We start from the raw sequence: 12,327 nt of genomic DNA, 5'->3' as shown, positions 1-12,327 counted from the left end.
CTATATATATATACAGCATGCGAAATTAACTTTGGCGCTCGGCGTATGCCGAGGTTTTTGCCGAGGGCTTTTTAGTATTTTGATAAATTGCCGCGGCAAAAAAGTGCAGAGGCTAAATTAGATAAATACCTTTAAAATATTTTGATAATTTAATAAATTACTATTGAAAAAATCATTTCTAAAACCAAATACAATATTATGTAGTGCTAAGCATTTCATTCAATTTCGTTCATTTAAAAAGGCAAAACTTTAATTCAGTTTTTAAATTGTTTCCGAGGTTAATGGAACTTTTGGAGTCTTGGCCTCAGCATTTTTTGCCGAGGCCGAAAAATCTGTTTTTTGAACTGTTTTTTGAATATACAGTGTATATATAGGGTTCCCATATCTCCGGATTTACCCGGAGATCTCCAGATTTTAAGGCAAAAAATAAGCCTCCGGGGGATTTCAGAAAAAAACATGAAATCTCCTCTTTTTGGAGGTTTTTATTTAATTTTTATAAAAATTCCATATTTTTTTTGTCATTCTACCAATTTATTGAAAATGCTCAAACAACACGTGTTCTCTTCTCTTCATTACACGATATTGAAAAATGCGCGCGCATACAAATTTGCGAAAACGAAAGTTTCGACTGTTTAATTACATTAAGGTTATAAAGTATTTTGGTTGTCACTACACAAAAAATTATACCTTGAATTTAAATTTGACGTTTAAAAAGTAAAAAAATTGCGACACTATCAATAATGTCGTCCAAAAAAATGTTTTTTAGTTTAAGAAAGGGAGAAATGATTGTGAAGCCAAATTCAAAATTTGGCCAGCTGGATCATATATTTTTGTTGCTCACAAAGATAAACAAATTTCCTTATGTTAATCTTATTTATCTAATGCATCTTACAGTAATAAATTAGTCAAGATTACGCAATTTGCATAACCTTTGACCTGTTAAAAGTCCTAATGCTAAGAGTTAAAAGCTTTCATTTGGATGAAACTTGACAGTATCGCTATTTGGGATCAAGTTGAAAACTCTATTTTATTTGTAAATGAAAGAGCCCTTTTTTATGTTAATTAAATAGTTCAATAAGTATTTGTTATCAAACAAAGACTTATTAAAAAAGGTGGTTTCAACAAAAATGTATATTTGGTATGATACATCTTCCCCTGTTTATAATTCTTGCTCTGCTCCGATAAATGATTGGTCGATGACAGTGAAATTGATAACTGATGCAAGTGATTAGTTAGATACAAGTAAATAATGATTACAAGATGACAATAGAAACAAGTTATACAATGAAGATTTAATTCATGGCTTGCATTTATATAGTTTTTATCTTTCGTATATTATTTAAAATATTTTAATATAGAATAACTTATTCTATATTAAATTATATCGTTTTAAAAGATTTATTTAATCAAGACTCAATAATTGTTAGACAGCAATAAAACTGAATGTAAACGTTTTGCGATTATTTAGATTAATTTTAATCACAAATTTACTAATTTGCACTAAAAAAACAAATGACATTTTTTATTTTTTTACGTGCTTTTTTTAAAAAAAAAGGGTTTTTATTTATTTAATTTTCTTAAAAGGAGTCCTCTCTGGTACAACCTTGCTAAATAATAGGGACTCCCCATTCATTTAACACGCTTAGTAAAATCTCCTCTTTTCCGATGATTACCATATGGTAACCCTATGTATATATATATATATATATATATATATATATATATATATATATATATATATATATATATATATATATATATATATATATATATATATATATATCGATATATTATAAATATATTAATAATGTATTAAGAACAGTTAATGTCACAAGTAATTGTGTTGAAAACATAGAAGTTGAAGATTCTGGTTGTTTAAAGAAAAACTTATCAGTTAGCAAGTTTATATATCCAAGTTCCTATGAAAAAAGTAGTGAAAACTCTAGTGTTTCATTGGAAAGTGATTGTTTATTGTCGTATGAGGAATTTAAAAGTATTAAGGGTTTTATCTGTTTAGGTAAAGAGGACTTAATAGGACAGATGCACCAGATAGGACTTTAAAAATTAAATGCACCAGAAAGGACTTTAAAAATTATCACAGATAGTAAAAGCAGTAATGACGAGAGTAGTCAAGATATTTTGCCAACATTTAGAGAAGACCTTGCCCAATGGGCTGCTAACTGCATTGTTAAAAATTTTACGTACTCAAATTAGAAATCACATAAAAGTCAGGTTTGTAAATCTTTAAGATTTTTTTATTTTTATTAAAAAGTTAATTTTTTGGATTGAATACTTTATTTTTTTATTTTTTTTTGCAGTTGCTATTTTTAATTTTCAATTAAATTCATTTAGTTAGACAGGTCATATTACTTCTTTATTGGTTTAGGTGGTGAATATTTTTATATCTGCATTGTTAAAAATATCCTACTTTTGGATAAAAGATGGTATTTTGAGATCTATTTTAACCAATAATCTTGACTTAGTAGAGTTAGTGTTCAACATTGACGGACTGCCAATCCATAAAAGTACAAATATGTCTCTCTGGCCAATTCAGTGTCGTGTTGACATTATCTATAAAACCAGTCCATTCGTTGTAGCCTTGTTTTGTGGTTTACAGAAACCAGCTAGTTTGGAATTCTTGGAAGACTTCAGGATAGTTAAAAAACCTTATGGCAAATGGTATTACAGACAATAATGGAAAAACAATACAAGTAAAGACAAAATATTTTATTCATAATGCACCATCAAAAGCTCTAATTAAAAGCACTGTTCACTTAAATGGTCGTTATGGATGCAATTATTGTAATGTGGAAGGAACCTATGATGGTCGAATGATATTTTTGCACACTGGTACTCAACGCACTGATAAAACATTTAGAAAAAAAAGTCAGAAAAATCATCACAAGTATACCAGTGTCTTGGAGACACTTGAAGTAGATATAATGCAGCAGTTCCCTCTCGAAATAATGCATTGTGTGGACCTAGGTTGCACTAAAAAACTACTTTTAATCTGGAAAGAAGGACCACTTCCTCTTTGATTGTTATCCAGGCAAATAAATTTACTAAGTCTTTACTTATGTTTTTTAAAAACTTACATTCCTATAGAATTTAATCATAAAACCAAGAAGTCTGAAAGATCTTAAGTTATGGAAAGCCTCTGAATTCAGGACTTTTCTTTTATATTGTGGACCAGTGGTATTGAAATATATACTTAGCAAAAAAAAATACATGCATTTTCTTAGTTTAAGTGTATCTCTTCGTATATTGTACAGCAAAGCTTTAATGATTAAATATAAAGATTATGCTCATGAACTTCTTTGTTGTTTTGTGAACAACACCAGGATGTTCTACTCTGATCACCTAATAACTTACAACTTTAATTGTTTAAACCATTTAGCTTTTATAGTAGAAAAATATGGTTCTTTAGATGGTGTGACAGCCTATCCATTTGAAAATAATATGTCAGCTATAAAAATAATGATATGGTATCCTTCTCAAGTAGTAGCTCAGGTTGCTCGGCGACTTACAGAAATTATCAATAGCAAACCAACAGCTTGTAAAAAATTTAATCCAAAGAATAATGAATGCTATTGCCTAAAGAGTGGAAGATTTTGTGTTATAGACTCAATAAAAAGAAATGCTAAAACTGTGCTTATTTAAGTCTATACCAGAACAGAAAACTTTTTCAGTTCTCCTTGTGAGTGAAAACTTCTGGGCATTTACCTAGTGAATAACCAGCATTCAGAAATGTTGAATATATCTTTTAATGAATTACTATCTAAGGCTATACCAATACCATTATCACTTTTTGAGCCTGATAAGCCTTCATCAGCAGTTATTGTGTCACTTATCCATAGTTTTTATTGATTTTTTTTTGCAAGAGCAGGTCAACAATGTTTACAATGGTTATTTTTACAAGTTATTTTTAAGTTTAGTTTATTTGGTATTCATTGTATGCTAGATGAGCTAAAGAAATCTTTAAAGAATCTTTTAAAAATGCATTTTTTAACTTTTGTAAATTATATATTGTAAAATATTACATTTTGTATTATATAATTTATTATATAATTTAGGGTTAAGGTTAGGGTTATATTTAAATATTGTTATATTTCAATAAATTTTCGTTTCAGTAAATGAATTAATAAAAATATGAAATATTATATATATTGTTTAAATAAAAATAATTAAAAAAAATTAAAAACAATTAAAAATACATATTTATAGTAATAATTTTATAGTAAAATAAAAAATTCAAATACGTATTAATAAAAATAGGCATAAAATAAAAATAGAAAAAATATATATATATATGAAAAATAAAGGATGTAAAAAATATTAAAATGTTGTTTTCGGGTACAAAATTTACAAAAAAAAAATGTCCCTGATAGTGACCCACACAGATATATATATATATATATATATATATATATATATATATATATATATATATATATATATATATATATATATATATATATATATATATATATATATATATATATATATATATATATATATATATATATATATAAATTATGTTAGTGTGTTCTACAAACAGAGTGCTCAATGTTCTAAAAGAACAGAGCAATAATAAATTAGTAAAAACACTAATCTAATTTTTGATTACTTCAATACTGTGTTTCACCATCGGTAGGTTCATCAGGAAGAATCACTTTTTTTCTGTCTCATCAAGTTTCTTCCTGATGAACCTACTGATGGTGAAACACATTGTTGAAGTAATCAAAAATTAGATAAGTGTTTTTACTAATTTATTAACGAGAGGCTGCGTTTTGATCAACAATATAGTATTTTTGGGGACATTGAGTATTTTATTTTTTAACATTTTATGTTCTTTAGGAAATGTTTTGAATATAAAAATACATACAAAATTTCTTTAGTGTTCTTAAAATTTTCATCGAAAAATTTTGGTTAAAATTTCAGTATATATCAAGTTACTATGCTTTATAAACTCATATGTAAGTGTAATAGTACACAACGGCTAATGACAGGTAAAGTAGTAATATACAGTACATTAAGTTACTTAACATAGTCTATAACAAATTTGATGAAAATTTGTTGAAAAGGTAAAAATGAATAATTTTTATTTGGTTTTGTAATTTTTATTATATTATTGATAAAGGATTTTCATGCATTGTATTTGCATGTAATTATTTAATCGCAAATTTGTAAAGTGACATTACATTTTAGGACACTGATATTAATTCATCTAAATGACACCATTTAGTTGAATCATAACGCATTTTAAAGGTTTTTAAATGTTTCAAAAAATGTAAAGTTATTAATTTAATAATAATATTGATCAGACCATGCCAAATTATTTAATAATGTGTAGTTAATAATTTCTAAACTTGATGAATTAATAATAATTCATCCAGTTTAGGTAATTTCTGAAAGTATATCATTTGAGGAAATAGATTTGGTAGAAAAATAATTAGTGGTTGGAAAACCAAATCCAACTTTAGAGTTAAGAAGAACCTATACTAATATTTCTTTATTATTTCATTTAAATATAAAAGAAAAGAAATTTGCTAAACATATTCTCTCAAATCAAACGCAGTTCAACATAAGTACAAAATGTAGCATCAACTCACATAAGTTTGTATTGAAACCACCACTCCAAGTAATTCCTATTTTTGTATTGGCATATTTCAATATAATTTTTAAAATTTTTGTTCATCTTCTCTTTTATTTTGAAAGCTAACAATTTTGTTTAAGATTTTCAGCTTGCACCAATGTTTTCAGATGATACATAAAGAAGTCGAATGCAATATTTCAAAAGGAACGTTTATATCGAGCCCGTCTGTCGAAAGTCTATTGTAAAGTTAAAGTGATGCTATAGCTAAGTCTATCCCTGTCTCTAACATTTAAATATGAATCAAAAAACCTAAATATGACATTTTTTGGTATTTTATTTGTTATCGCTGTAATATGACTATTTAATAATTTTTCGAATTAAACTGTTAAATAATATACTTACTTTTTTTCTGTCACTTGTCTAATATAATCTTGATTTTTATATTTTATAATATAACTAACAATTTCACATAAAATGTTTAATAATATGATATAATTTAACTTTACTAAATCAATAGACAATAATTGTTAATTTATTTAGTAAAGTTAAATTATATCATATTAATAATCATTTTATTTTTTAATTATTAAAATATATATAAAATATTTATCAAGTTCTCATTATTTAAAATAATAATAAAATATTTTTGTTAAAATATAGATAAATAACGTAATTAAAAAATAAATATAATTCAAGTAGAATAGTATTTTTATATAAAAATCTAATACGTATGTTTTTTAGGAAGACATTCGATGTCATCGTAAATTAAGTCAATAATTTGAGCTTCTCATATTATGATATCAGACTAATACTTAAGAGTTAGAATTGGTGGGATTGTGGATAATCAGGACTTTTGATTGCACTTTACAGAGTTAACAAAAATAAAGCTCTTAATAGGTTTGAACTTTATTGTATTGATATCAGAATGATATCAACTCATTGATAATGAGTTGATATCATTCTGAACTCAAAGTCTGATATCAAAATTTGAGCTTCTCATATTATGATATCAGACTTTGAGTTCAGAATGATATCAACTAGTGATTTCATTTTGATATCATATTGATATCATAAACTTCTCATATGATATCAGGCACTGAGATCAGTATGATGTCAACGATTTCATTTTGATATCAAAAACGTCTCATATCATGATATCATGTATATCATAGTTTGATATCATTATAATATCAATATGTTATCAAATTCTTGACTGGGTTACAAACACTAACTGTGTTTTTGTAAAAATTTCTTTACAAAAACTGTAACACAACGTATTATAGATATTCCTCTACTTTGGTTGGTACTCTTCTTATCTGTGTTATAAAACACAATCATTTATAGTATGCGTGCGGTTTCTCAAAGTAGTGGTGGTCTAAAACTATTTATTAATTTTTTACTGGTAACTATATATTTATATACTTTGTAAAAATAATTGAGTTTTTTTTAATAGTATTTGCCGTCTTTGAGTAGGTGACACCCGCCATGACGTGAATGCAAAAAATGAAAAAGAAAACATGAATGTTTCATGATAAGAATGACGATTGTTTAAATGTTGAATTTAAAAAAGAGTAAACGTTTTTTATTTATTATTTTTACATTTAAAAGAAGTTTTTGAAAAAAAAAAAAATTTATAGTGATAATAATGAAAAATTTTACATTTAACACATCTTATTTTAACACATCTTATTTTAACACATCTTATTTTAGCACATCTTATTTCAACACATCTTATTTTAACACATCTTATTTTAACAAAATGCACCATAACCATTCTATTGCAATATTGATATTTTGTAATATTGGAATTGTTCTTAATGGAATTGGGTTGTTCGTTTTAATAAAGTTCAAAAATGGTTACAATTTAACTCAGAGGTATATTCTTATTCAACTCAGTATCGTTGACTTGTGTTTGAGCGTATTAGTTGAAATTGAAGAATGTAGCAATATTTTAAAATTAGACTTGATTGATAGTTTAGTGTATTCAGCAATTAAAGAATTTTTTAACGCTGGATTTTATTTTACTACATTTTGGTTAGTATTCGATAGATACTTGCATATAAAAATGAATATTAAATATGTCATATATTGGCCACAAAAGAAAAGCATAATCGCAACAGTAATTTTATGGACTATAGCTGGATTATGTGGATATGTAGCGACATCTTTTTATAAGACGTACTATTCGTGTGTGGTTACATCGTATGATCTAGTTATAATTTGTTTTTCCACTTTTGTATACGCCTATGCTTTAATACGTTTTCAGAAACAAAAAGCAAACATTCGTTCAAACCAACACGGCAAAAAAATTTTAAAAGGGTTATTGATATCAAGTTTTATAATAACAATCTTTTTTGGACTAGTTGCGATTCCCGACACTTTGTGGGCACTTAATGAAGTTGGAGTTTATCAAAATCCCCAAATAGACAAGTATTGTAAGATAAACTACGTTATAGCTTTGTGGACTGATGCTTTAGTATACATATTTGCTTCTCCTCAAGTTAGAATCACTCTTAAAAATAATATTAAGTTTTTACTCAACAAAAGAAAAATTCAACTTCAAAAATTCAAAGAAGAAAACACACATTTTTAGAAAACATTTTCTTTCATTAAAAACTTGTTTCAATGCAATAAAGTTCAAACCTATTAAGAGCTTTTTTTTCGTCAATTCTGTAAAGTGCAATTAAAACTTCTGATTATCCCACTAATTCTAACTCTTAACTATTAGTTTTAGATTTTTTTTCCACATCTCCGTTTGTCATAGACCCATATTAGACCCATTATTATTGGAATCTTATCATAAAACCCTTTTTACGGAGGTGACAGAGGAATCTTTAGGATAACTAAACTATCTTTACAAAGTTTATATATAGCTAACAGTAAATAAATAATAAGTTGTTTTTAGAGCTTTTAGAGCAATACTACTGTGAGAAACCACTGACACACAAACACTTACACACATTGGCTTTTGGATAACAAACACGCGGATACCATTCATACACTTCTTTACTTTTTTAAAAAAAAGTTTTGTAATTTAAATTATTACCCCAATTATATAAACATATGTGTTAAAATATTTATATCAAAATTATTATGTAATATTTATATTCAAAGATTTAAATTGATTTAAGAACTATTCTATAAAAGACACTTTCTTACTTGTTTTACCTTCTTTTCTTGTTTGTTAAATCAAAAAAAATCAACTTGGTGTTATCTGAAAAACGTGGTAAGCAGTCAATGACTCAAATTAAATATTTAGATCATTAGTAAAAAAAAGATCCTAACACCGAGTCTTGTAGAACACCATTTAAAAACTTAGTGCTGACTTAATTTCATTACTCAAAAAAATTGTGTTTTATAACACAGATAAGAAGAACACAAATAGAGGAATACGAAAGTACCTTTGAGTTGCAGGTTTTTTTTAAGAAGTCTTTAAAAATACAGTTGGTGTTTGTAAGGATTTATATTTATCAAAAAAAATGCAAATAACATTTTTACAAAAAGAAATTTAATACAGTTAACTCCTGGTAATTGGAACTGGCACTTATTCGAATTTCCCGCTTATTCCAAGAAATTTTAATTTCCCGCGAATTTTCCTTAACAAACCCATGAAAATACCCATCAGTTATTCGAACACGCAGTTATTCAAAATTTCGGTTATTCGAAACAATTTTTCACTCCCCTCGATGAAAACTGTCAGTTATTCGAAGTTTTTCATTGTTTGAAGATACCATTCCATTGCATTTCAAAACGTAACGTTACTAAACGTTATCAAAATATTATAAACAAAATAATGTTATTAAAATATAATTAAAAAATCGAAGACATTATTTGCAAAATAACATAATTAGCAAGTATGAGTCAGGTCAATTTGGAGCAAAGAGACAAAAGTTAAGTTTGGGAAAGCATGATTCCGTTGATAAAGCTGTATATAAATGGTTTATGAGCGCACGTGAACAAAATGTACCGATTGGTGGACACATCATTAGAGAAAAAGCTTTAGGTTTTGCAAAAAAGCTCAACATTGCGGATTTTAAGGCTTCAGAAGGGTGGCTTGATCGGTGGGAAAATAGACATTATTATCGAACTATTTGTGGCGAGGAAAGGTCATGTACAGCGGAAAAGACATCAAGTTGGGAGCAAACCCATTTGTCCACTATCCTCTCAAGGTATAAATTGAGAGATATTTACAACGCTGACGAGTTTGGTTTATTTTGTAAACAGCCACCAAGAAAAACCTTTCATCTAAAAGGTGAACGATGTACAGGAGGAAAATTAAGCTAAGTTCGTTAAACAGGCCTAGCAGCAGGAAATGGTGTTGGTAAAAAGCTGCCTATGTTTATAATCAGAAAAGCAGAAAAGCCACGATGTTTCAAAGATATCAAAAGCCTACCTTGTCAGAACAAGTCCCAAAATAATTCCTGTATTGACTCTAAAATCTTTACTGATTAAGTAAGGAGACTTGACGCAAATTTTAATGCTGAGGGTAGAAAAGTTGCACTAATCATAGATTAGTGCAACTTTTCTACCCTCAGCATTAGAACTGCCCAGCTCATCCTCATGTTGAAAATCTCAAAGCAACTGAATTAATATTTTTACCACCAAACACAACCTCCAAAACGCAGCCAATGGACCAGGGAGTCATACGGGCATTGAAGACTTTTTATCGCACGAATGTTGTGAGGCGTCAGATAAAATACATCGATGCTGGTAAAACGACCCCAAATATCAACATTCTTGAAGCTATGAGCATGTTGGTCAAGTCATGGGATGCTGTATCGACTAACACTGTAATAAATTGTTTTTGAAAGGCAGGCATCTCAAAGGAAACTCCGGTTGCAAGTATAAATGGTAAAGAAGATCCTTCTGAATTGCTTGAAGAAAACGTCAAAGAGCTTAGATCACGCTTAGTAGAGAAAGATTTTGCTGTTGAAGATTACGTAAGCATAGATTTTGATATTTGTACAAGCGAAGCAATTGCTATCACAGATCGATAAATTCTGGATTCCATTTTAATCAACAATTGTGCCGAGGTAGATGAGGAGATAGACGAAATTCGGTTATTTGAAGTAAATTCTTGTTCCCCGTGGAGATTCGAATAACCAGGAGTTTACGGTATAAAAAAAAAATCTGGGTAAAAAATCCAAATTTCTTTTTAAAAGAATGTAAAAAAATTGCTTTTATTGAAAATAAAAAATATGAACTTCTTTTTGTAAAAATGTTAACATTTTTACAAAAGTTAACATTTTTACAAATGTTAACTATCTGCAACTAAGGTAGCTAAAGATATACAAACAGATCATGCAACAACTCAAATTTTTCGCAATCACTTGAAAAATCAAGGTTTTGTAGATAGAGTTGCACTAAAGAAAGCATTTTTTTGAATAAAAAGAACCAAAAGAAAAAATTGGGCTAAGAAACTTTTGCAACGGACTCTATTAATGGCAACGAGTTTTATGGTCAGATTAAAAAAAATTTTGTTTGTTTAGTTCTGATGACATTGTACGCAAATGGAGAAAAAATAGTGAACGCTTAAATCCTAAATGTATGAGACCAACTTTCAAACATGGAGGAGGTACCATTAAGTTTTATTAAAATATTCAACTTAAGTTACAATTTTCTATATACTTGTAACTTATTTTTTCCATTGATAGCTTATGATTCCTTGAAATGATAGCTTAGAGTTCCGATGCTTTGAATGGTGTTGCGGAACTCGAATTCATTGACGGAATAATAACAAATAAAGTTTGTACTGAATGAAACGAAAACTGAGATTAAGCGCTAGAAGAGCAAGCTTATCTCGCAATTTTATATTTCAACAGGATGGATATTCAAAACACACATCAAAGTTTGCTACTAAGTGGTTTAAAAATAAAAGTATTAAGATGTTAGGTTTCCTCAGTCAACAAACCTTAATCCAATTGAAAATTTATGAAATCTTTCAAAATTAAAGTAGCTGAAAAAAACCCATCCACTTTGTCTCAATTAAAGACAATTTTCATCCAGAAATGGAAAAAATTTGATCCGCAACGGTTAAAAACTTAGTAGACATCATTTTCTTGTTTTTGTTTTTAAATGATCTTCATCTCTTTTTCATACACTTTTTGATAAATCAATATATGCTTTACTGGGTGTGTTAGGAAATGTTGTACGTTTGCAAATTACATTTGTGATTCTACAACTGTTGTTAAACAGGCAGATTTTGCTTGATTTGCAGCTGCATGTTAAATTTAAAGACTTTTGCTCATATTTTTTTATTGCTGCGTTTTATGATTTCTGGTATGTTGTTCAAGCACTGTAACTTTTGTGGTGTTTTGAATGAGTAGTTTGTGCAGTGGGTCTGAATGTCTACTATTTGCAAAAAGATTTGTCAAAAGTTGGCGGAGACACTTTTGTTTTACGATGGATTAATTCAAATAGTACTGATAAAATAGTATCTGATTAAATAGATACCTAATATTGATTTTTCTATTGATTTAATATACAAATGTACTTAGTGAAAAGATCTATGGTAGATTCGGTTAGTATAAGCATTTAAATAATACGAGCATACCAAAAGATTGCTAAGATGTGACTTTTGAAGTTCAAGTTCCTTTGTATTTTTTGAATTGATTTTATGTGGTGATAATAGAAAGCAGAATTATTAGCATAAATTTATACGCAGTAATTATCCAGAAAAAAAGTTCTATAGAATTTCTATAAACTTTTGAAACATATGGTCTATAGAAATT

The 12,327-nt window shown here is 27.7% G+C and overlaps 1 protein-coding gene across 1 annotated transcript; it reads left to right on the top strand.

The window, feature by feature from the left end:
• The first annotated feature begins 2,669 nt into the window (after positions 1-2,669).
• LOC136080215 (uncharacterized) lies at positions 2,670-3,038 on the top strand. Its single transcript, XM_065796829.1, has one exon. The coding sequence runs from the start codon at positions 2,670-2,672 to the stop codon at positions 3,036-3,038; it is 369 nt and encodes a 122-aa protein (XP_065652901.1).
• The last annotated feature ends 9,289 nt before the right edge of the window (positions 3,039-12,327 follow it).

The sequence above is a fragment of the Hydra vulgaris genome, chromosome 05 (genome assembly GCF_038396675.1).
Source record: "Hydra vulgaris chromosome 05, alternate assembly HydraT2T_AEP".
In the NCBI taxonomy this organism is placed as follows: domain Eukaryota; kingdom Metazoa; phylum Cnidaria; class Hydrozoa; order Anthoathecata; family Hydridae; genus Hydra; species Hydra vulgaris.
Note: the sequence above shows the minus strand (reverse complement) of the source record. Positions and strands in the feature narration are given on the sequence as shown.